Source organism: Carettochelys insculpta, chromosome 8 (genome assembly GCF_033958435.1).
Source record: "Carettochelys insculpta isolate YL-2023 chromosome 8, ASM3395843v1, whole genome shotgun sequence".
NCBI lineage: Eukaryota > Metazoa > Chordata > Testudines > Carettochelyidae > Carettochelys > Carettochelys insculpta.
In genome coordinates this window covers 68,183,695-68,210,278 of record NC_134144.1, presented here as the reverse complement: position 1 = coordinate 68,210,278, position 26,584 = coordinate 68,183,695, and the positions used below count along the sequence as shown (strand labels likewise).

General features: G+C 41.0%; 1 protein-coding gene across 1 annotated transcript in view; it reads left to right on the top strand.

Annotated features, from left to right (window-relative positions):
* PTPN4 (protein tyrosine phosphatase non-receptor type 4) overlaps positions 1-26,584 on the top strand; it is a 167,384-nt gene that overhangs the window by 68,889 nt on the left and 71,911 nt on the right. The window contains exons 8-12 of the mRNA XM_075001253.1: positions 4,928-5,048; positions 9,043-9,130; positions 11,710-11,798; positions 16,638-16,701; positions 25,282-25,454. Of these exons, the coding sequence (XP_074857354.1) occupies positions 4,928-5,048; positions 9,043-9,130; positions 11,710-11,798; positions 16,638-16,701; positions 25,282-25,454 (535 nt within the window). The remainder of the gene's footprint in view (positions 1-4,927; positions 5,049-9,042; positions 9,131-11,709; positions 11,799-16,637; positions 16,702-25,281; positions 25,455-26,584) is intronic.

Below are 26,584 nucleotides of genomic sequence, written 5' to 3'. Positions count from 1 at the left end.
TCCATTAAAGTGTTTGTGAAACTACCTTGCTAAGCCAATTAATATGACATATACTACATATAAAGTATATAGCTTATACTAGTAACCAAACTTGAAGGAATATTTGGGTCACTTATATTTCCAGCCAAGTTAGCTTTTTAGTTAAATGCCTTCTCATATGCATTGCACTTAAGAAAGATTGAGCTTCTGTTGGAAAATAAATATATGTAGTACAAGAATGCTGTCAAAATTATTCAAATGCATACTGTAGAATAGATCTTACTCTGTGTGTGTGTGCACGCGCGCGCGTGGAAGCATGGTACATACCTCAAGTTAAAATTTGAAAAAGAAATAGAAAGTTGTATGTATATTGCACGGTGTGAAAGTCTGTCTGAAATTATCATGTAATCTGACTGTTGCAATGCGTGTGCCCACTGCATGCAAGTGAGTCTTTGTTGATCTAAAAGAAAATGGCTATTTCCCATTTTAAGGGCTCCCTTACAGCAGGTGAGGAGACAGGGCCAAATTTACAGGGATGAATAGGAAGGGTATAAAGCAGTTTTTGCACGTCTGGAGAAGGACACTATTTTATATTTCCTGCTCACCGGAAGAGTATGAGAGAGATTCAGAGAGGGGTGGTTATTTATATCCCATGTAGTCTCAGAAGGCCTTCTTCCAGGTTCAGGCTATGTTAGATTTGCATGTACAATCTGGTTTGCATTGCCTGATGTTTGAATGCTTAAAAGTACTGCCTTAAGGTACTCAACTATGTTTGTGAGATTTTATGGCACTCCTAGAGACTTTAGCATATGGGATGTTTCATATTTATGTTTACTTGACTTAAACTCTTGCACTCCAAGTGGAGCATAGGTCATCTACAAGTTTCCTTCACTTCACTCTGTCTCAAGGCAAAACTTCTAGCTGACTTCAGGAGTACCCCAGTTGTTGTCCTTCAGTCTCAGTAGATCATCTCCACGTTGTCTGATGTCTTCCTCTTTTTCATTTTCCTTGCAGGTTCCATGTGAGAGCTTGATGGACTATGCTGGATGATGGTTTTCTGATTGTGTGGCCTAACCATACCCACTTTCTTCTCTTGATTTGAACCTCAATTGGTTCTTGTCCTGCTCTGTTCCAAAGCTCCTCATTTGTGACAGTCTTGCCATTTGATGCAAATGATTTACCTCAGTATCTTTTTATGAGCATCTGTAGCTTGTGATTTGGAGACTTTCTAGTACTCTAGGTCTTGCATCCATGTTAGAGAACATTCTTCACATTTGTGTTGAAGATTCACAGTTTCATCTTCACAGATGTTATTTGTGAACTTCATATGGGATGCATTGTCTTGAATGCATCTGTTGCTTTCCCTACTCTGGCACTGATATCCTTGTCTGTTCCTCTGTCTCTGCCCATAATACTCCCCAAAGAGGTGAACTGCTCCACATTTTTCAGGTCATCCCCACCCAGAGTGGTGGTGGTGGTGGTGGTGTTGGACTGGTTAACCTCATTGTCTTTCCCTTGTTAATGTCCAGTCATTGAGGCAGTTTTGTCTATTGTCGTGGCCTTTTCTTCCATGCAGTCATGTTGATGTGAAAGGAGGGTGACATTTTCAGCAAAATTGGTGTCCCTTAACTGTTTGAAGTGTCCGCTGAGTGCCCTGTTGATGGCAATCTGTTGTCCTGCTCATAATCCAGACCATTGTGATCAAGAACAGGAAAGGTGACAGTAGGCATCCCTGTCACACTCCTGAGAGTAGACTGGAGGTTTCCGTCAAGACACCATTGTGAACCCCTTCGCATGTCAAGGGTTCGTACACTGAACAAATCAGATTAATAATTTTGGATGGTATGCCATGGTGTTGCAGCAGTTTCCACAAAGTGTTTCTATCAACGCTGTTGAAGGCTTTTCAGAGTCTATGAAGGTTATGTACGGGAGGGAATTCCACTCAAGCCACTGTTGCATGATCGCTCTGAGTTGCTATTTGGTCAGTGCAAGATCTTTCTCTTCAGAAGCTGGCCTGTTCTTCCCTGAGCTAGCTATCTATATCCATTTTCATTCTCTCTAACAGAATCCTACTGAACACTTTTCCTGGAATGGACAGTAACTTGGTGCCCCTTCAATTCTTGCATTCTTTCAGTTGCCTTTCTTTGGAAGCTTGGTAAGGTAGCCATGTTTCCAGTCTTGCAGGATCTCCTCAGTGTCCCAAATTTTCCAAAATAAATTACACATCATGTTGACTGATGTCATGTTGACTGCCTTGATTGCTTCTGTGGGGATATTGTCTGGACCAGGTGCTTTTCTGCTCTTCAGATGAGGAATGGATTTTCTTATTTATTTTCTAGGTCTGCTGCTGATAATTTATAGAGGTATATTTGCACGTAGTAACTTGGAAATTTCCATGTGGGCAGGAAGGTTCAGTAGCTCTTCAAAGTGTTTCTTCCATCTACTGAGCTGCTAACTTGGGTTTGTTAGCACACACCCCTCCTTATCCTGTCCTGGCTGATGCCGTGACTCAGCTAGCTTACGTGTGATGTCATACAGGTCTTTCACCTGCCCCACAGATGACCCTTCTCTCCTCCAGGACAACCACCCAGTTTGGTACATGGAACATTTGGGACATATATCAAGCAGGGAGGACAGCACAGATTGCAGCAGAGGATGAAACTGTACAAGCTTGCATTTTTGGGCTTGTGTGAGGAGAGATGGGCAGCTACTCCTGGCGACAGGTAAAACCCTCATCTACTCAGGGCATGAAGAGGGTGGACCTCACACAGAAGGCATGGGCTTGATGTTATCAAGAGAGACAACAGGTGCTTTAAGGGAGTGGACGGCAGTATCGTGCATCATCACAGCCAGATTCTACGCCAAAGTGCAGAAGGTACTAATTCTGCAATGTTATGTATCAATGAACAAATCAGCTGAGGAATGTAAAGCAGACTTCTGTTAGAAACTACAAAGTATTGTGAACCAGAAAGCAAACAAAGATATCTTGATTTTGATGGGCGACTTCAGTGCAGAAATTGGAAGCATAAACGCTGGCATTGAACAGACCATGGGAAAAGAAGGCATAGGTGTCATGAATGAAAATGAAGAGCGCTTCAGTGACTTTTGTTCCTTCAACAGACTGGTGATAGTGGTTTTTCTACACAAAAGGATCCATAAGGTCACTTGGGTTTCACCGGACCATCGGTCAGAAAACCAGAATGATCACATCTGTATCAGCAGTTTTTTCAGATGATGGATGCAGGACATCTGCGCTAGAAGAGGAGCAGATGTAGGTTCAGATCAGCCTCTGGCCATGATAAACCTCAAGTTCAAGCTCGAGGTACAGCACTGAAGTGACTAAGCTGGGATTGAGATTGAACACAGCGCAGCTGAAGGATTTATTGACAAATTGGTTTTCAAAAGTGGAGCTGTCCAACAGCTATAGACTTCTGACAGATATTATCAAGGAAGATGCTATCGTGGAACAAATTTGGGAACACAGCAAAACAGGCTGGAAAGAGACTTGCGGTAAAACTTTAGGAAACAGGGCAAGGCATCACAAAGAATGGATCACAACAGAAACTCTGAGGGAACAAAGAGACAGAAAATCAGCAATCAGTAACAGCAAAATGAGCCGCCAAGGCTGAAGCTCGGAGACTATATTCAGAAGCTAACCGAGAGGTTAAAAATGCTGTAAACAGGACAAGAATTTTTGTGGAAGACCTTGCACAACAAGCAGAACAAGCTGCAGGATGGAGTAACTTAAGTATACACAATAGCTATAAGGAGACAGTATTGGGACAATCATTAAATGTGCTTCTCCTCCAAAAGAATAAATTGGTTACAAGATCTGAAGTTAATTTTTTAAAATAGGGTTTGAGTGTAGTACTGAAAACCTAACTTTTTAGGAGTTCTACCCATTTGCTTTGTTAAAATTGGTTATGTATTTTAGATTTAGTAGTACAGTGGCTGTGCTGTAAATGTATAGTTATAAAATATGGTTTCAAAAACTGAAATTTCTAGTCTTTAGTTTTGAATAAACTGATATAAGAGCTGGCATAAAGAGAACCAATTTTTTGTGCTTTTGGAAGAACCTTGGTGAGAATGGATAGGTTATTTTTGAAAATCTTATGTTCTAGAAGGTAAAATTATAACAGGTGTTACATTGAAAAAGTGAGTCTTTTTAATAAAATCAAAACATACATACACACGGAACTCTGTCCAGATTACAGCGATTTATCAACAGAAGTTTTTGTTGGAGGGTATCATCTGACAAAACTTGTATTGACAGATTGCAGCCAAATTACCAAGCAAGAGTGAGTCTCTGTCGACAGAGAGCAGCTATGCTACCCGGCTACACTCTTGGTTAACTGGAAGCATAGCAGACAGGGCTGCCTGGTGCCCCGGAAGCCCTGTCTGTTGACAGAGGGCCACCTGGAACATCCTGACCTGTCGACAGACCTGTCTCTGTTGACAGACTTGTCGATGGAGGCGTTATGCCTTGTCGGAGTGGGATAAGACTATCGACAGATGTGCTGTTATTTTGATTTACTGTCGACAAAACGTGTTGGGAATCTGGATGTTCCCTGTGTTTTGTCGACAAAACCCTCTAGTGTAGATACAGCCAAGTAGTATTTGATTCCAGAAATTATAATGGAACAATACAACTCTGTTTATGGTTGTTCGTTCTATAAATAGGTTAAATTATCACATGAACATTTCATAAACCATTGTGCCAAGACAATACTTTGTCATTCAAGTATTTTTTTTATAAATTTGTTCTTTGATACCCACTAAGTTTGTACGTCATGGGAAAGGAAAAAGGTGAATTCCGAAGTTCTGTCCTCTGTCTGTTCTCGATCGCAAGGTGTTTGGGGCCAGGCTTGTGTTCAGCTTTGGATATTGTACAATGCTAAATATGTTGTTTGTCCTAAATAAGTAGTAATTTTTCCCTTCAATCTCTTAGCCGAATTGGGAGACTACAACCATTCAGAAAACTTTCCAGGCTACCTCTCAGACTACGTTTTCATCCCTAACCAGCCTCAAGACTTTGAAAAGGAAATAGCAAAATTACATCATCAGCATATGTAAGAATTTGCAGAAAAAATTACTCATTTTTTTTCTTATCATTGTCTACAGATTTATGTGGTTTTTTTAAAATTTGAGTGAATTTTTGATGCAGTATTTTTATGTCTATTAAGTATTGCCACAGTTTGGAGGTGAGAGAAGATTCAGAATGAGTGCGCGAACTTATCAATTATTTTGAAGACCTTATTTCTACAATAGTGTTAATTTTTATAGGAAATTTCGGTTTGTTTAAGAAATGTCTTCAGTCATTTTATAATCTGTTTACATAAGGTATTTTTATATGTTGTCTTCACCAGCAGCAGGAGAATTACCATAAAGGGGGAAGAGAGGGGGAGTGTGTGTGTATGTTACCAGCATCAGGAAAATTACTGTAAAGAGAGAGTGTTTGTGTGTGTGTGTGTACATTTAGAGGTATATTAAAGGAGGGCCTCTCTGAACTTCAAAAGCTTGTACCTCTACCAACTGAAGTTGGTCCAATAAAAGATATATGTAAGTTAGCTTGTCTCACTTGTATCCTGAGACTAAGATAGCTACAATAACACTACAAATAACTAAGGAAGAGACCAATTTGGCTATTTAAAATGGAACCTTCGCAACATGGAGGAGGAAACCATGGAGAACAGCAATATTAACTTCCCAAGCAGATGTACTATATAAAGCATAATTCCCAGAGGATTCACCATGCATAATCTTGAGAGAATAGCACAGAACTCCAAATTTGCTGAACCGCTCTACAAAAAAAAACCTGAGGAATCATCTTCTGAAATTCAGATATGACTGAAGGGACCACTTCAAGCAAGAAATCATCACATGGTCCACACACTTGGAGTGAAAAAATAGGAAATGCCAAGCAGTCAAAAGTATCTGACAGCCAATATCACAAAACCTGAAAGTGACACCAGCTATAACAATTTCACAGCTGATGCCACCACCTTTGGAAGAAACCAAAGCAATCCATCACAAGGACACTAAACATCATCACCCTATGAAGACGTCTCATCTAATCTTCTATAATTATATTTACTCTCCATCAGACTGAACTTCTCTCTCACCACAGAACCTAATGCCATTCTGATGTATGGAGAACAGGAAGAGTTCTTATGATGACTCCGTCTCAAGGAATTCTTTGAGAACAAAGGTGATGACACCTATAGCTATCAAACTTCTGTTTCTGGTCTTCAGAAAAAGTAATCATCTCACTGCACACAGACACATCCAGAAGAAGAAACCACGCACATAATCATTACATAAATCTCTTTAGGAGAAAAATTGCCTGAATTCAACAAATATCATACCACTACACTCTCTCTACCACCCAGAGGACTGCCATTCAATCAATGAACTCCGAACATCAAATAGCAAACAAACTAGTAGACAAAGGAGATGCCATCATAGTCTGCTTCATGATGGCTATGTCAATGTGGCAGCATGTGACTCTAATACTACCTACAAGAAGAGACTCAGAGAAGGCCCCACATTACAATTTACAACAGGATTCTAAGATATCAAGTCCTTCCCCAGACAGCTCAAAGAAAAATTGTACAACCTCATTGCCCCAGTAGCCTTCCATGTGCTTCCCAGAATACGCAAAAAAGAAAACCCAAAGGGATGCTGTTATACCTGTCCATGCCATTTTCCTGAAAGGAATATTGGGACTCAGTAGAAGCCATACTCAAACCGTTCACCATGTAAAAGACCAGCTTTTCCAAGACACTGCCAACTTCCTCCAAAACCTCTACAGAACAAACAGCTTCCCTCAGAATGCCATCCTTGCTACCACAGATGTCACCTTCCAATACACCAACTCCTTTCACCATGACAGCATCAGTGCCAAAGTATGTTTAATGAAGACTTTCCAAACCATGGATAACTCCCCAACATGCCATCCTCTTTGTGAGCCATCTCAAGGAAGAATTTGAAGAAAAAAGCTCCACAAAACCAGTGATATGCCTGCGATATATCAATTATATTTCTTGCCTCTGGATAGATGACCTAAATTCCTTGATAGATTTCCTTCATAACTTCAACCACCACCACCCGTTCATTTAAACTCTCTCTCAAAAACCACCATACTAGCAATAAGTTTCAACAGCGGAATCCTCCAAACAACTATATATACGAGCAACATATGGCTCACCACTCTTACACATTACACAAATCCAGCAGCCATCCCAGACCTGCAAAGGAGTCCATTATCTGCAGTCAGGCATTTAGATGCTATAGAAATAGTCTGGGATGCACAGCTAAGTACATGTAAAATTGCCTTCACAAAATAAGGGAACTCCACCAGAGATGTGATTTACATCATTGAATGGACCACACAAATACTGCAGGAGAATCTGCTTCAATGTTGAAATAAAAACCCTGCTAACTGCCCACTCCAGCTGTCATTTATCTTCCCACATTGAATCCCATGTGCAGTATCAAACAATTACAACTCATTTGAGTGCATCCTGAAAGAAATCCTTCCCAACCCCCTATTCTGGCTTTCCTAGAGCCCTCCAACCTAGCTGAGCTTTTCAGAAGCAAGCTCCCTGTGACATGCACCAACTCAAAGCAGCACCACACACTGCCAGAACAACAGATGCCAAGCTGCAGCAGTATCTTCTGTGCTATGATCATCACTTTCTCCACAACACACCTTTCAAGATTCTTGAGTCTTGCACATGCCCATCATTGTGTGATATACCTAATCCATTGGGTCACAAAGCCCCAATAACAATATAGGTGAAACCAGACAATCCCTATTGTTGTGAATCAGAAAGACGATAAAATAAAAACACCCTAACACCCAGGGTTGAAAATTTTTCACAAAATGATCACTGCATTTAGTGCTTGTCCTCAAAGGGCAAGCTTGGGAACTTAAATTCATAATCTTGCAAGGTATTAAAAACCATGCAGTGAACAGAGACTAATTTTAGGGCTTATTACAGTTTTTAACACATCTTGCTTCCTGCTAATCCTTAATCAACCACTTCATTTTAAGTGGTGTCCTACAGCATGTTAATTACTTATGCTTAATATTTTGTCCCAATTTGTAGCTAGCTCAGACACTCTTGTTCCCTTATCCAGAACAGAAAAGGCTCAGACCCTTAATCTAATATCAGCAGAAGTGGGTCCTACAAGAGACATTATCTCCCTGTCTTGTGTCTCAGAAGTAGGTGTAAAAGAGTTTTTAAAAACATAAAATTGTCATTTATATCCAGTTATATACCTCTGTACTACAGAGCCAAAAGGACAACAAACACAAAAAATAATTAAGTACATACACTAACTTGTGTAACATGTACAGTTGATAAAGTGTGTTTTAAGTGAGTCTATTAGTATGTCAGCAAATGGGCACTAAAATGGTCAACAGGTTTTCTGGTAACAGATTTACTTAATACCAATAGGGGTAGTTGGTGATTACCAAAATTGCCAATTAGTGGTTGAAGCAATTTCTGTCAAACATGTAGCAAATTTAAAGGTGGGAGAGAAGGAGAATCAAACAATTTGAACTGGTGATGGCCCAAATATTACAATCTAGTGTGGATCCCGCAGAGAAGATATTCTTTTAAATCAAAATGTAGTACTAATTTCAAGAGTAGTTTCTGGAGATTTTATTGCTAACCCAAAGGTTTTTAGGCTCTTTAAGGAACCTGTAACTGTGCCATTTGAAATACAACATGCATGTGTGTTGATTATGTATTACAGACTTCAGTTAATGATATTTTTATTGTGTGGGATCAGAAGTTGCAGAATTGTGAAAGTACACACGTCAAAACAAATCAGTTTATTAAGAAGTGTCTAAGGAAAGTGGTTGAATCTCTCGCTACCAAAATTACTGCATGATGATCAGTGTAGACAGTGGAGTTAAGGGAGAATTGGGATGACCAGAAAAATGGGGTTAAACTGATGGATTTTTTTTTTAATCTGCTTGAGCTAAGTCAGAGATCTGGATATTTTATGTACTTATGGGCTACTTCTTCTTCAACTGCATCTTTGTCATTACAGAGGCTTGTCTCCTGCAGAAGCAGAGTTCAGTTATCTCAATACAGCACGTACCTTAGAACTCTACGGAGTTGAATTGCACTATGCAAGAGTAAGTTTGAATGAATTCATACTATGATATAAAAGGTAGTTTTTTATTTTCCGGAACAATTTAAGTATTTTGAGTATAATGCTCAAGGCCCCGGTAGAGTGAGGTACTCCAGTCGTGGAACTAACTTTCATCAATTTGAGTAGTCCTTATTTGACTTCATTGGGTCTGCTTGTGCTCAAAGTTACACAAATGATCAAGTGCCTTGTTCAGTCCGAGCCTTGCTGAGCTGAAAATAGTTGTAATTTGCTTTCAGTTAATATCCTATTTAAATGAATGGGAAGTTCTCATGTGTACCATCTCAGTTAAGTTGCAAGTTTTGCAAAGCTTTGTATAGTTTAATTTTATGACAATTACATCATTACAACCATGGCAATAATAAACTTTGTAAATGGACATTGCAGATTATAGCTAATATCCAAGTGTGCGGTTTAAAAGGTTATTTCAGTCCTTGTCATTGTGTTGAAACATTATAAGTAAGTAGGTCATTCATAGGAAAAGTTTCCTATCTGATTATTTAAGGCCCATTCCCCCTTCCCATAGATTAGACTTTTAAGTGAAATGTAATCTTCGGACAGCATGGGTTCTTTTATTCAAAACAAGTCACGTTCAGATTTCTGATCTTAACTGTAACTTGCGTTCACATAAGAGTATAAGTTGCTGAGTTTTTTGTTGGCTTCCTATGACCTATGCTTCATTCAAAGTACAAGGGTTTAAGTCAAGTAGGTCAGTTTGTGTAACATTTCTTTTAGGTAATTTTCACTACTGATATTACTCCCAGTAAGTTACTTTCTGTTTCAAGTCTATTTCAGTAGATATTTCCATTAGAACATAAGAACAGGAGTATCTGTGAAAGTGAAAAAGATGCATTCTTCCAGAGAATGGGTTACCTCAGTTTTACATTAATAAATCATCATGAAGTACCATCACCTGAAAGGGATAGTAGGCCTGTGATACATACTGAAGGAACATTCACCTTCCTTTTAGAGTCTGTGTCAGCCACCAAAGCTTAGTCCTGGGACTCAGGACAGTGCTTGGGGCCATCAGCCAGCAAAGGCTTAGTCCTGAGGCCTGGGACTGTGCTGGGGCCTCTCTAGGTCCATGCACTGTTTCTGAGCAGGGCAACAAACACCAGTTCAGTGGAGGATCACTGGGCCTAGGTCCTGGTTCAGGGTGGGACAGCAAATAAACAGTAGTTCAGGGTAAGGTCCTCACAAGGTGGAGGGCTGGCAGGCCCAGGCATGTGCCTGTAATGGTGAAGGGGGGAGACTGCTACTCCCCAGAGTGCTGGGGATAGGGAGCACAAATATGCCTACTCCACTTCATCCTAGCCCAGAGCCCTATTAGTGACAGAACAGTAGGCCACTGGTGTCAGTGGCGATCCAGACTGTAACATGCTGACCCAGCTATCCCTGGGCCATTTTCAAAACTCCCTCTCTGACCATATCTTGCTGAGTAGTTGGTCAGGTTCCTCTGGGCTTGGGTATAGTGGAGTCTCTGTCCAGTTGGTAGCTCCCTTAATGAGGTCTAGCTGTGGTCCAGGCAGTCTAGGCCAGTCTTCAGCTTCTTGAAGGGCTGGCTGGATCATCCTCCCAGCCTGGGAGCTCAAGATCAGTATCTTTCACCTCTGGTGGCTGGGGCCCAACTGGGCTTCTAGGTGAGGCTTTAATATAGGTCGTCACTCCCCCTGCCTTCTGGTCAGGTGGGGGAGTGTGGCTAGTCTTGCCCACCAGGGTTCAGGGAGGGGTTATTCTCCTTCTTGCTCAGTGAGAAGCCACTCCTCTCACTACAGTCTGCCAAAGCTAAGAATCTTAGATTTTTATTTTTAGAAGTGCCACTAATGATTATTAATCACTATAGCACTTGAGCACTCTTTAGTTTGTCATTTGCAATGAACATTGGAATTATAGGAGGAGGAAGAAGAGATAAAGGCTATGACATAAAATGATGGCGTTGTGTGGTCTTGCAAGTGGTAAGTTGGAACCTCACATTGACTAAGGAAGGAATTTAAGAAAGTGGTTCACAGGATTCAAGTGGCATGCAGAGAAGGTAATTTCAGCTGCAGGGCACTGCATGTAGAGTTTGTGATGAAGGCTGTAATCCAGATGAGTGAAAAAGGCACAGAGTAGACATTTAGCAGTGAACAGAAAGTTGGATGAAAAAGGAAAGACGTGAACTGTATTTGTGAGGACACTACTTCCTTATGTTGAAAGAGGGGAAAAAATGGGTAAGTTTTCAACTCAGTTTAATAGGAACTGTACTATTAAATGTATGTTGCATTAAAATCTTGCCTCATTAGGTTAATTAAGATATGAATTTGGGGGGGCCATGCATGGTCATATATTAAATAGCTCAGTGGTTAGAGCATCGGTCTTGTAAACGTAGGATTGTGAGTTCGGTACCAGAGGGCACCTTTCAAAGGTATGGGGTAGGTTAGTTTTTAAAAAAAAAAAACAAAAAAAAACTGTTAGGTTCTGCTCTGAGTGCAGGGAAGTGGACTCAGTACCCTCTCAAGGTGTCCCTCCCAGCTCTGATATATGTGTAATATATAATGTGTTCAATCCATTGTTTTTCTTTTGGAGGATCAAGGTAACAATGAAATTATGATTGGAGTGATGTCAGGAGGAATACTAATTTACAAGAACAGGGTACGAATTAACACCTTTCTGTGGTAAGAAACTTTTAAATGAATGCTTTTGTGTTTATTATTTTGCAATACTTTCTTCAAATTAATACAAGCAGTTTCATGATGATAAAGACCTAAAATTATTCAATATTAGTACCTCAGGTATGCATGAATCACTTCATGTACTGTGTACAGGATACTGGTTTTTTTATAAATTTTTCCTTCTAAAAACTCTTTAGGCTATACTGTTCATTGTTTGCAGCGCATAATATAGTTTCACTGCAGTTTTTATGCAGGAATTTGGAAACTTATATTGTGTTCAGTAAGACACTATAGCCAGGGTCAGTGGTAGATTAAACAAATCTGTTCCCACTCAGAAATTATATGATTATTTTGGATTCTTAAAACTACGGTCATGATCAATGATAATGATCATGACTGATTTGTCTGTTACTACAAATGTGAGTAAGCTGTCCTGAGTATTAGAAAGGTAAATTGTTAGTTTGATGCAGCATTTGAGAACAGTCAAGGAAGAGTGTTTATTAGTGTGTTTTTTCTCTCCATCCAGAAGTGGTATAGCCATGTTCACCTTAAGTACGTGATAAAGTAAAGTGCATTTGTTGAGGAAGAGGCAGTTATTTACCTTAAATATATTGCATTTTTAATATTTTCATTCCTGTTGAACTCCATAATTTAGTTTTTTTTCAATATTGTCCCTTATGGAATGCCTGTCCCGCTTAGCACTAGGGGAAAGGGAGTAGTAATGAACTCAAAGTTGAGAACTCGTGCTCTATTGCATCCATACCTTTCCCTACCAAGTGTGGTATCTTGACTCTGACACATAGCTGAATCTTCAGAGGAAGAGGGAGAAAATCCTTGTAGTTTCATCAGCATAGCAAGCTTGCATGTAGAGGCTTACTGGAAGTGAAGACTAGACCTAAAACTAAATTGAAAACACGTGACATTACTTTAATATTAACTTTATTACAGAAGCTTTTTAGCTCAACAACAGTTGTCTGTGTATTTCTGTTTTTCCCTTACATAGGCTTACGACGTGCTCATTTACAAATTGCATGCCTCATTGGCATACTCTCTTGTGATCGCTGTCCTGGCAGAGGCTTCAGTCACCACAAAACAAGCTGTGTGGATAGCGGTGTGTCAACCAAAACCCCTATGTCAACAGCCCCTTATCCCTCATTTTTGACAGTGCCCTCATTTACATGACCCTGCTGACAGCAGCTTTTTACTTTCAGTAATCTCTAATAAAACAAGGCATACTGAGTGAAGTAACTATCAAACTTTTATAACTTTTTCAAAGCTGTTTGAATTCTTCTTATAAATAGCCATTGAGCTATTGTTTGAGTAGAATCTGTTTGGATTATTTCTTATATCACACATCTCATTGAATGTATCAGTAAAGAGTTGAGTGGGCTGTGTCAGCCTAAGAATTGTAACTGGCATAAATCAGCCTTACAAAATTGTCATGGAAATTTACTAGCCCTACTTATCAGACAGCAAATCTAGTTACCACAAAACAATGAAAATTAAATCCATATTTTGCCTGCCCATTGGTTTGTTTGTCCTTGTTGACCTAATAAAATTTTGCAAGGCTGGACTGAGTTCTTTTTCACTGAAGTCTAGTTGTAATATCAAGCATCCTCACAGAACTGTCCTCTGTTGTCAAGTACTCAATACCAAGTATAGGTTTGTGCCTAAAGCCACAACACCGCAATGGTAATTTAAGTATGTGATGTTAGCATAGAAGCTAGGTCACATAATTGGTAACTTTATTTCATGAGGATTCATAAATGTTGTGACAGGATGGGAACTGTAGCCTGAGCTATAGGAATTGAGTAAATTCCCAATTGTTGCTTTGAGGGTTGATAGATTTTTGTCCCAAGATCAGGCCCAGTATTAAAATTATGTGATTAGGAACCCTAATGTGCATGATTGGAACACACACATAAGAACTCTTTTTTGTAATTGCAATAATTTATCAATCACAAACCTGCCAACTCATTTAGGTAAATAGAAATAATATTAAACAGTACCTCATAATATCCATATTCACACCATCTCTTGCAGAATGACCTGAAATATTAGCCATTGTCGTCATCTTCAGTGGCCATTATTCTGGCATCTTCCAAGGGCCACATTTGTCTTTTGCTACCCAGTGGCCAGGAAGTAATTTTTATACAGTAAACCCTCAATTTGATGGACTCCGATATAAAGGACTTTGGAATAACAAACGCTGTCTGCCTGCCCCCCAGATGAATGCCAGAGACTCACCAGAGCCGCTGCCAGGGCAGGAGAACCTGCTGGGGTCAGAGGAGTTGAGTAGGGGCTATGGCAGGGTACAGGAGCTCTGCTCCACCAGCCCTCTGTGTATGGAGCGTGTCGGTGCCTGGTCACTGCTGTCTGCAGTGGTGCTGAGTGGCAGCCATGGTGTTGGAGGCTGCTGCCTGCTGGCAGGCTGGGGGTGGCCACATTCTACCTTTGTGCAGGTGTCTCGGTACTGAGGGCTGGAGTAGCCACAGTGCTGAGAGCCCCAGGAGATAGAAGGAGCCAGGCTGGCATTTGGCTCCTCTCCTGGTAATTGGGAGAGGGAGTTAGAGGTGTGAGGGGAAGAATGGGACAGGAGGAGGGGAGGGAAGGGAAGTGGGGGCAGAGGACAGCAATGAGTGGAGGGCTGGAAAGTCAGTGCATCATACAGTGTAACCATTCAGATATAACAGACTTTCAGCATTAACAGACACACCTTCCACCCCATTAGTCTATTAAATTGAGGGTTAACTGTAATGCATTATGCTGATGCCCCTATGTCTAATGTGTAGGACTTTTTACCCTCTACCTTATTTGTTTGATCATCCTACTAATGCAAACATGTTCTTCTATATATTTGTAGATTAATGATTTTGACATTTTATGTATTTATCAGTTCATTGCCATGGCATTCTTGCAGTTGGATGATCTTTCCAAAAGTTGATGCTAACATATGTTTCTGCACATGGCTGTAAGGATAGAATTCTCCCTTGAACTCTTACTTCCAGTTTCCCAAAACATAGGTGTTCCCACTGAGCCATTTATTTGTGCCAAAGTTCATAGTTCTCAAGCCTCATTCTAACTAACCAAGCTAAAGTCTTATGGTTTACAGGCCTGTAGGTTTGCATTCCTGCTGAATGTAACAAATGCGGATTATAACAGGAGGGCACTGGTGATGCAGCTGTGAACCTCAGTGCCTGCATGTGTAGCTGAAGTGCCAGGGTTGGCTCCCTGCTGCTGACAGGGAGCCTGAGGCCTTGTGGGCCAGATCAAGGCAAGCCACTGGCTGCCTTGAGCCCACAGGCTCTTACTGGTGGAAGAAGGAAGCAGCTTTGCACCAGGTAGCTCTGTCCCATGAGCTGGCTTGCAGGCTTCACTCCCATTGGCCAGGATTCCCAGAGTAACTCTTTGTCTCCTCCTTTTGTCTGTTCTTTACTAAATTGTGCTACTGAATTTAAATACAAAGCCAGTTAATGTGGCCATGGGCAGCAGGGAGAAGGCAGCAGTCCTTCCTCACTTGTGGTGGCTGCAGCAGGGACCCTGGCAGCTGGTTGTTAAGGTAAGGGGAGCCTCCTGGAGTGTAAGTGGAAGGAGAGCTCCTGCACTTCCTCCTAGACTCTGCACCCCTAGCCTGACCCTGCAAGTGGCCTCCTGCTCAGACTGCACTACAGCCTGCTCCTAAACGGCTCTTCCTGCTCAGACCCTATGTCCCCAGCTTGCTTCTGCACCAGCCTCCCATCCGTACCATGCAACCCGGAGGCTGCTCGTGCAACGTCCCTCCCACCCAAACCCCACACTCCTAGCTTGCTCCTGCAACCTCCTGCCTGGACACCCCTTGCCCAGACAGACCGAAACCCTAGCCCTGTTCCAGGCAGTCCCCTCGTGCACATAGAACCTCTCATTTTTGGCCCCACAAAATCTACTAGCTAAGTGGGGGGGTGGGGTATCTTTCTTTTTTCCTTCTGCTTCTCAGTTAGAGGCCACAACAGTGAAGAAGGGTTTTTTCCTCTCACTTCCGTAGTCCCACACCCCTGGTCTAACAGAACATCTCTTAAAAGTAGTCTCGTGAAATACAGCACAATATATTGTAACAAGAACTCCAACTTCGAGATGTTGCTCTTAGTTCATTAAGCTGATATGGCATGAGATCGAGTACAGGAACTAGTAAGTGATCTTTAATAGTTACTGTACAAGGGGACTTATTTTTAAAAATATATCGAAATATTTTGTTCATCTAAGAGTATATTACATTTTAAAAATATAATTTTACAATATGAATTGCAACTTGTTTATAACTATTAGATGTAATCTGTTTTGGGTTTTAATTAGTTTCTGTATTGCTTCTGCCTGAAGATCATTCTATCACTGGTGTCTTACCCATCCTACCCTACGTCTAGCCTCTAACTATTTTTAAATGACATATTAATCCTAGAAGTTTTATGTAAGTTGTTACTGCTTTCAGATTGTAGTAGTTATGCTTATAATACATTATAACCCCCTGCAGAGATGGTGATTTTTGAGTAAGTAACAGACGCTCTTAAAAATAGAGAATTCATTAAATATGTACAGTAATAGACAGAAACATGGAACACTAGTAAAAATTACCAATATACCAATGAAATATACGTGGGAAGGGAACCTTTATTTACAAAACATAAATTTTATAAACTAATAATATGGACATTATTCTTTTCAGCTATTTCCTGCCAAATGAAAAATCTCATAGGAATTAAATTAGTTCTCTGTATAAAATATACATTTCAGTAAATGTACCATGATTATAATTCTTTAATAGTGCTAAAAGTATATAAATATTCTGATTTTATTTTACTTTTCATTTAGGTTGAAGATTGTAAAAATTTCTTTTAAGTGCAAACAGTTTTTTATTCAACTTAGGAAAGACTTGGTGAGTACTTGCCTTAAAATTTGGTCTCCTGAAAAATAACAGCAAGGAAATTTCTCCATAAAGAAAAGGCTGCATTACATTTTCCCTATTATATTACTTCTGTGTATTTGCCTGCAATACAACATTCATTTGCACCAGCTTGCTATAGAATTCAGTAATTGTCCGAGGAGCAACTTGTCTCTTTTAAAACACTTCTGATTGTAATTTGTTTTGAGTTGGCTTAAATATTAGAATGTTTTTAGTTCTGTTTGTAGACTCGCTAAAATCAGTTGCTCTTAAATCGGCAATAAAGTAGGGTCTTAGTTTTAATTTCAGCAGACATTAAGTTAAATCAAAGTTGACAATTATTTAAAGGTTTTTAGTTTGTAAGATTTTAGTTATAGTAGCATCCTTCAGTCTACGTAGCCTATGGATCGTGCCCTTCATAGTTCCGTTTGGCATTCTCATTTGCAGCATCGGCTGTGACTGAAGACCCACACGAGAGTGACAGTCCTTGCTGCATCTGTTGCATATGTAATGGGTGTCTGGCAGGTCCTTTCTGTGCTTTCTGTAGGCTCGCTTCTCCTTTGCTAGCTGTCTGATCCTCAACTCACCCTTCTGAAGGCCCTTGTATAGTTCCTGCGTCCATCTGCTGCGATCATCTGCCAGCTCCTCCCAGCTGTCTGGCTTGATGTCTACTTCCCTGAGGTCTCTCTTGCAAACATCTTTGTAGCACAGCTGGGGGCGTCCGGGAGGTCTTTTGCCAGAGGCTAGCTTGCCATACAGAATGTCTTTTCAAAACAAAAAGCAGTCAAGTAGTGCTTTAAAATCTAGCAAAATAGTTTATTAGGTGAGCTTTCATGGGACAGACCCACTTCTTCAGACCAGAACAGACTCAATATTTAAGACACAGAGAACCAAAAACAGTGAGCAAGGAGGACTTTTGTTAGTCTTTAAAGTGCTACTTGACTGCTTTTTGTTTTGATAGTGTATAGACTAGCACGGCTTCCTCTCTGTTACTATTCAGGATGTCTTTTGGGATCCTTCCATCATTCATCCTGTGGACGTGGCCAAGCCAGCGGAGCCGCCGCTGCCTGAGAAGGGTGTGTATAGTTGGGATTCCAGCTTGCTTGAGGACGGTAGTGTTGGACACTCTGTCCTTCCACAATGTTCCAAGGATGCGCCTGAGGCAGCGTAAGTGGAAGACGTTCAGCCTCTTTTCCTGGCCGGTGTACAGAGCCCAAGTCTCGCTGCCGTAAAGGAGGGTGCTGAGGATGCAGGCTCTGTAGACTTGCATTTTGGTGTGAGGTGTACAGCTTGTTGTTATTCCACACACTCTCACCGAGTCTGGACAGAGTTGTGGCCGCTTTACCGATCCTCCTATTTAGCTCAGTGTCCAACGACAGGGTGTCAGTGATGGTGGACCCAAGGTAAATGAACTTGTGGACGACCTCTAACGTATAGTTGTCAATGCTGATTGATGGAGAAACAGCAACGTCCTGAGAAAGTACATTTGTCTTCTTTAGGCCGATGGAGAAGCCAAAGTCCTTGCATGCTTTGGAGAACCGATCCAGCAGCTTCTGAAGCTGGTCTTCTGTGTGTGACACGACAGCAGCGTCATCCGCGAACAGCATGTCTCTGAGGACTTCCCGCACCTTAGATTTAGCTTTCAGCCTTGCAAGATTAAACAGTTTCCCATCAGATCTTGTGTGCAAAAAGATGTCCTGTTGAAGATCCAAAGGTGTGTTTAAGGAGGCATGCGAAGAAGATCCCGAACGGTGTCAGAGCAAGGACACATCCTTGTTTAACGCTGCTCCTGGTGCTGAAAGCATTCGATAATGTACCATCGTATTGGACGGCTCCTCTCATGTCTTCGTGGAAAGACTGGATCATCATGAGACTTTAACATAGACAGGCTTTGTCCCATTTAAATGACAAATTAGTCTCTTACGTAATTCTGGCCAGCATACTGTAGAAAAAGTGCTACTTTTAGATACTTCTGTTTTCTAAATATTTGAAAAAGTTAGACTTTTCTATGAAGAATAACTTTTGCTGATTATACATGCCTGTGCATGTAATGCAATTGGACTGCATAGTACTGAATTGAGTGAGTAGTGACCCTGTCCAGGTCGCTGAGGAAGAGAACAGGCATGGGAAACGGTAAGACATTTTTCAAGTATTCCACTCAAAGTTAAAAAGATGCACAATGTCCCAAGAGCCAGAGCTTTACAAAGTAGTATGGTTTGACTATCCACACCCATGCCTTTGATTGCCTTCTGGTTTTAACTGAGACAGTAAAGGGAGGGGCAGACTGTCCACATCTTCAGTTTCTTCTCACTATTGCATGATTTGAGTCAGATCTTCTGCTCACCTCTCATTCTTAGTCAAGCATTTTCAAAATATTTTCCAAAGCAGTCATATTTTGGTTTATATTTAATATTTTATTTTTCACTGACTTTGGTAATTCTGAGCAGTTTTTTAAATAATGAAGGACTTTAGATACTACTTTGGTTTTTCCCACTAAACAGATCCTTTTCTTCCCCTCCCCCACTATACTCCTGGCACTGGATTACACCAAAGATGTCTGCTTCCTGCACTAGCTCATTTTCCATCAGCAGTGGAGCCCAACGCTGTTTGTACTGATTGAGCGACGTTCATGTTGCCTCCGAGTGCAACATCTTCACATCCCCTTCCCTGCCTGTACATCTGAAGACCAGTCTCTCTGCCTCAAGAAATATCTCACGAAAATACTTGTTGAACCTCTCTAGTCTGGCACTCTCTTGTCCAGTAACGTTCGCAACCTGTCATGATTTTAGTTCGCTGGACTACCGCTTATCATGGGTGTGTCCAAGTTTCTCGTGATCCCCTAAGTTTGTTTACAGCCACGAGTCCTGGCTTTCAGTGTTCTATGCTATTATTTACTTGTAATTTATTCCTAAGTTTCTTCTAAGAGCCCAGTAAGCAATGGAAGTGTTGGTAATGCTGCTAGACAGTACTGACCTTCCGTGATTTGGCAAATTCTCTTGCTCAGAACCTGTTAGGTCCCAAGGGTGCTGGACTAGAGAAGTTCAACTTGCAGCTATAGTCTTGAAGTCTGATCTTGGCCATAGAACTCTCCACATATACCATGGTTTGAGCAATCCTTGAGTACTACTGCAGAGCCTCTGTGCAGATCTGCTGCTACCAAAGCTACAGACCCCATGTAGGAGCCTCCCTCTGGAAGCATATGCAGAAGTATGGCAGTAAGTCTTCCTTCAAATGCAAAATAGATATTGCATCTTTCACAAGTTCCACCTATGGAGGGTAAGTGGTACCCTCCAAGACGCACAAACATAAGAGGCTACGTTGCTTACTGGATCCCCCATGCTGTGTCAATGTAACCCTCCTGCCTCAGCTCCACCAACATTGAGTGAAATGCCAGTCCTGAGGCCAGGCCAATTTCAGTTCCATTTCCATCAGCAAACTTGATACCATTGATCTGGGGAGAGTTGGAAATGCTTCTGGCCTCACAAACAGTTAGCCTTGGAAGGAGTGAAGTCTCCATGTGTTCCAAGGTACTCATCTCTGCAGAGGGTTTTTATCTTATGCAGTATATTTGCCTCTTGCTGGCCACACCTTTTTAATGCATTTTCTTCTGGTAGCTCCATCAGCACCACCATTTAGGCAGAATTCCCAAGGACAGGATATCTGGCACAATCTGCTGCTTTTATTCTGGAAACAGGATTACCTGAGTGGCTTGATGACTCAGTATTGGTTTGCTCCTTTGTGTAATCCAGGCAGCTGGTATCTGTCATCTTGGGTGCAAATACAATCATGGCAGGATCGACTGAAGTAGACATATTGGAGCTTGCGACCTCTATGTTCCTTTGGACAAGTCTTGCTCAGTTTGGGAGAAATCTGTAGACTTACGTGTAGCCTATATATCTGTTCTGGCAACACAGCCCTTGCATGCACCATGTGGTATATCACAGCCACAGGGGAACTGACCTTAAAGGAGGCTGAGGAAAGGTATTATGCCTTCCCCACCTCTGCAAAGGGTCAGAATTTTTGTTTATGCGCTCTTTACCCAACCCTTCATCTGACAGACATTGAGAAGTGGGGCTGGATGAGCCTGGTTCCGACTATACCAGTAGATCTGCAGGTATTCCCTTTGTGGTCTCCAGATGCACCTGTATTAACAATAGCTGACTACCGTCGGTTTCAAGAACTTGTGTGGAGAATAGCCAGTGTTTTTGAGTTATTTGAAGAGGTGCAGGACAGTCAGTGTCAGATACTAGACATTCTGCACTCACTGTCACTGACAAGGTTTGTCTTATCTATCAGTAATGCCATTTTTCAACTTGTATGTAGCATGTGGTATATCCCAGTCATGGGCGCACTGACCCTAAAAGAGGCTTAAGGAAAGGTATGCTCCCCCAACCTCCACGAAATGTCAGAATTTTTGGTTTTGCACTCTACCCAACTCTAATAAAAGAGAATGCATCAGAGTAGACCAAACACCATCCATGCTCCGCCCCAGCCCACAGGTAAGGTAAGATACTGAACTTAAAAAAAAGAAACTCTCTCTCTCTCTCTCTCATCTCATAGAACTGGAAGGAACCTTGTGATCATCAAGTCCACTCTCCTGCTCTCTCAGAGCAGGACCGATCACCATTCCGAACAGATTTGTTTTTTTTTAATCTGTTTCACTAAATGGTCCCCTCAAAGACTGAACACAAAACCCTGGGTTTAGTGGGCCAGTGCTCAAACCAATGAGCTATCCCTCCCACACTCCTTGGTGTGATTACAGTCCCAGAACTTCTACTGTGTTGTACTGGTGACTTTATGGTCTGATTGAGGAGTTTCCAGATAAGCTGTCTCAGGAGGATCACACTCTGTTCCAAGTGATTTTACAGGAATGCAAGGTGGTTGCCAGGTCCATTCTTGAGGCTACAGTTGATTCAGCAGACGTATTGTCTTGAGTCTCAGTGACGGGAATTGTCATGAATCCTGTTTACACTCCTCAGGCTTCTCTTGGGAGGTGCAGAACACAGTCCAGGACATATTTTCTGACAAATCAGACCTCTTAAACTAGAAAACTGATGGTTCCTTACACCTTGAAAGGATTCTAAAGCCACCGTATGATCCTAGAGCTTATATATACCAGCACCAAAGAAAATTTTACTGTCTACCACCAGCCCAATGCTGTAGAACTCCTCATGTCTTCTACTAATGTCCTCAGAAGCACCCTAAGGTACAAATTACTTATTCACCTGTTCTGGCAATGCAAACATCTGCACAATGCACTTTTGTTATGAAAATGGTATTTCGAAGTGTACCCAGAGAGCCATCAGTCAATCTATAAACCAACACTCCCACCCTCCACGCTTTCTGAGAGCTATAACAATGGGCGGGTGGGTCTTGGCCATTGTTCAAGATGGCCACGCCATCGAATTTATGGTTATGCTTCCCTCACATCTCCCACCCTGACACTCCTTACCACAGTCCTGCTTGTTGACAGTATTCTTCCCCTAGAGGTAGATTCGCTTGTGCAGAGAGGAGCAATGGAGTGAGCCCCTGAAGCCTTTTTTGGGCATGGAGGTCTATTCCAGCTATTTCCTGGTACCCAAGAAGAAAAGGGATGGAGACTGATCTTGGACCTCCGACACATCAAGCACTCTATTCATAAGCCAAAATTCTGTATGGTCATGCTTGCTACCATCATTCCCACACTAGGAATAGACATAGGTTTATGGTTTTCAGCAGGCAAGATGATTATATCAATATCAACATACAGAAGGCTCTTGGGATTCAAAGTAGTCTATGAATACTTCTGGTACAGGATTTTCCAATATGAACTTATTTTGAGCTTACCACTGCCTCATGAGTCATTACAAAAGTTTTCTCTGGGGGCAGCAGCTTATCTAGGGAATAAGTTTACTGCTGGATCTAAACTGGAGAGTTGTTGGTGAGCAGTAATATGGCTGAAGTCAGGAACAGAGCTGTGCAGAATTACAAAAGTGAGGCTGAAGAATGGAATCTGGCACCAAAGGAGCAGTCAGGGTTATAAGGAGATTGATCTGGGCAGACTGGCAAACCAGGTTTGACAGCTGCATTTTGGAATATTGCGAGTATCCCTAAGGTCAGATGAGTGAATACAGTAGTCCAGGAAGAAGGCTATTAAGGCAAAGGCAACAATTTTGGATGTTGCATGAAGGAAGAAGTGGCAGGATTAAGCAACAGACAGAATTCAGGCATAAAAGAGCAGTTAAGGATAACAAGATTGTGAGCTTGGGAAATATCACACTACTTCGATATATTATGTATGGTAATCTACCTGATTTACCTAGTGTTGCTTGTGTCTTTAAGTCAGTTAAGTTTGGGAGTGGGTTTTTGTTGTTCTTGTTCTTGTTTTTGTTTTGTTCTGTTTTTTGTGGAAAGTAACAGGAAAATGTATATGCTTTGTTTAAATGCTTGTGTTTTTCAAAAACACAGTGTTACTTTGAAGTTAATATTTATTTCAGATTTAAAGGGATTAACAAAATTTGTATAATTTTCTTTTAGCAAATTTTTGAAAATGGAATTTACATCAGATGTATTTTTCTTCATCCCTATAAACCAGTATAAACCTGCAGGCCTCATGTGGCCTGTGAAGCCTCACCTGTAGCCTCTAGGCCCTTGACTACCCTCCCTCCCCCTCACACACCAGAGCACCAGAGCTTTATACTTCCTATGCCTCCTCCCTCCCTCTCAGCAGTTTGGGAGGAAGTGTCAGTTGCCTACTTCACAGTCCAGTCACACTTCTCCCCCTCCTCCTTTCTGCTAACTGGCATTCCAGGTCTAGAGCTCTGGTTCCCTGGTGTATGGGAGGAGAGGCAGATGGGGCTGCAGGGCCTCAGGTGGAAGCCCAGTGGGCTGCGAGCTGCTGCAATCCATTAAGGTGAAAGAAGGCCACTAATGTGGTCCACTATTCCTGGTTTTCCAATCCCTGTTACAAACTCTGACCATTAGTTGCACTTCAATAAAAAAGGGCTGTGGTCAATTTGGTTTCCAATATTTTCTTCTAGTTTTCGAATCTTAATCATTGATTTAGTGAGTTAGGATGCCAAAACAGAACAGTTCTCCAAATTTTCTTTTTTGTATAAGGTTTATTGAGAAGTAACCCTATTCCAGGTTTGTTCTGTTTTTCTTGCTTACCTGGGTTTACTTTCTTTCAACATTTACTCAGTTATGTCAGTTTGAGGATTTTGATTTGTGGTTCTCTTTCTCTTCTGTATGATTTTTATGAGAAGCAGTCCCATTGCTGGCACGTCCTGTTTTGCTGACACAACCAAACTCCTAAGATGCTTTGTTATGATGAGGGGAAGCTGTATACCAAATTAGGTAGACCTAGCTCTTAACTTTTTAGGAAGAGTTCTTGATCAAACAGACAATCTTTCTAAAATATCATGTATACAGTTTATAAAAAGGCAGACTGTATGTTGATCTATAATACAATCTTTAATGCTCTTGAAAATATTAACCCATATGGTTATGCCAGCCCTTTTTGGACTGTGTAATTTGTTTAAATATTTTTAAGAAAAAAAAAGTACAGTAAAAACTGTTACCCAGCAGCAGGATAACCGGCACATTCTATTAACTGGCATGCTGGGTCAGCTGCTGCAGGTTGGCCCCACCTGGCCAAGGCCAGCAGAGCGGGGCCACCTCCCCGGCCAGAACCTGCAGAGTTGGGCCATCTGCGCTGTTGAAGGCAGCAGCGGTGGGATGGCTTCCCCGGGCCTCAGGAATAAGGGTGAGCCTCCTTGCCAAAATTAGCTGAGAGTGGCCATTGGCCTTGCTTGACTAACTGGAAAATGTTGTTATCCAGCAGTGCCTGTTCTTACAGGAGTGCTGGATAATCAAGCTTCTACTGTAAAGATTTCAGCTTTGGAAGGTAAGAATTTAAAGAAGCCCTTTGTGGTCCCATTTTATTTTATTTAAATTTTTTATGCAGTTGACTTTTGACTTTTGGTAAACAGTGTTGAAAAGCTCTATTAGTTACTAATGATTATGTGTTTGAAATACATCATGCTCAGTGCCCTAAATTACTGTGTACATTTTACTTTAAATAATTAAACAGTAAAGATTGTTTTTAAACATAGTAGGTAGAGACCCTTCTTGTTCACTGAAAAAAAATTGCATGTGTGACAGCAGTATGTATTTCCTGTGTTTGCCAGTATTTACCCTTTAATAAGCTGAAGGTCTGGCACCACAGAAACTTAGGGAGGTAAGGTTTTTGTGATCTCTCTCTTCTCTGTCAGAGCACCCAAACGTAATAACGGTGAAGTGTCAATTGGCATCAACATCCTCTCCCCAGCTTGAGAGCTCCTTCAGGCTTACTAGATGCCTGAGGAGACCCTGTCACAGAATTGAAAATAAGATCATTAAAAGGAAAAAAAGGATATAAAATTAACTAGTAAATTTACCTTAAAATACTTCAAACATAGTCTTGGATAGAATGCTTTGTACTATTCTGGAAAACGTCACTGTAATCAGTAAACAATAATAACCTTACACACATTTCTTAAACATAGTAGTGAATGATAATTTTTCTAAGATGAGATTATGCTTTTCTTTTTTTAGCATGATTCCAGAGAAATGTTACTGGGATTCAATATGGTGAATTACAGAGCATGTAAGAATTTGTGGAAAGCTTGTGTTGAGCATCACACATTTTTCCGACTGGACAGACCACTGCCACCTCAGAAGAACTTTTTTGCACATTATTTTACTTTGGGTTCAAAGTTCCGGTACTGGTAAGTAACTGTTTTCTGTGAAAAAGTCTGTTTTCCTTCTGGGATATACCATTAGGACAAGAAGTAATGGGCTTGGCAGAAAGGAAGATACAGGTGAGATATTAGGAAAGCTTTATAATTATGAGGGTAATTAAGCTCTGAAGTAGCTTCCAAAGGATGTTATGGAATCCCCATCATTGGAAGTTTTTTACAAATGTCTGTCATGGATAATCTAAGTTTACCTGGTTGTGCCACAGCCCAGGAAGATAAACTTGGTGACTTCTCAAGGTCCTTTTTAGCTCCACATTTCTACATTTCAGGCATGTTGTTCAGTGAGTGGAGAGTGGGGACAATATCTGAAAATGTTGAAATGACAGAAGTTTTTTAAATAATTTTTGTCATTTTTCACAAAAATGTTACTAGCAGTTCAGTGTCAAACATGTCACTGAAAATGAGGTAGGATCAGAGCCTAAAAGGGGAAAGGAAGGGTTGAAATCACTAAGACAAAGTTAGATGTCTGAGTCACCAGGGCCTGATGAAATACACTGTAGAATGCTCAGAGCTGACCTGAGTTGATATCTGAGCCATTATCTATATTATCTTTGAATAGTCATGGAAGATGGGATTGATTCTAATCTAGAAGTCTGGAAAAGGGCAAATGGAGCATCCATTTATTAAAAAAAAAAAAAAAGGACAGACAACTTGAGGAATAACTTCAGTACCTGAAAAGACAATGGAGCAAGTAAATAAGTAATATCTTCTGAAATACCTAGAAGCTAATCAGGGAATAAGTAGTAGCATAGATTTGTTGAGAACAAGTCATGTCAAACAAACCTAATAACTTTCTTTTCAGGGTAACAAGCTTTGTGGTTGGGGGTGGGACAGAAACAGTAGATCTGATATAGCTCGACTTTAAGGGCATTTGATATTGTCTTGCTTGACTTTCTCATAGGCAAACTAGGAAAATACAGCTTAAATGGAAGGTGGGTACATCATTGATTGGAAAACCATTCCCAAACATTAATCATTAGTTGTTCACTCAATCAGGAATTTCTAGTGGGGCCCCTGGGGATCAGTTCTGTCTGGTTTTGTTCAGTATCTTCATCAATGATTTTGACATTGGTATAGAGAGTACATTTGTAAAGTCAGTG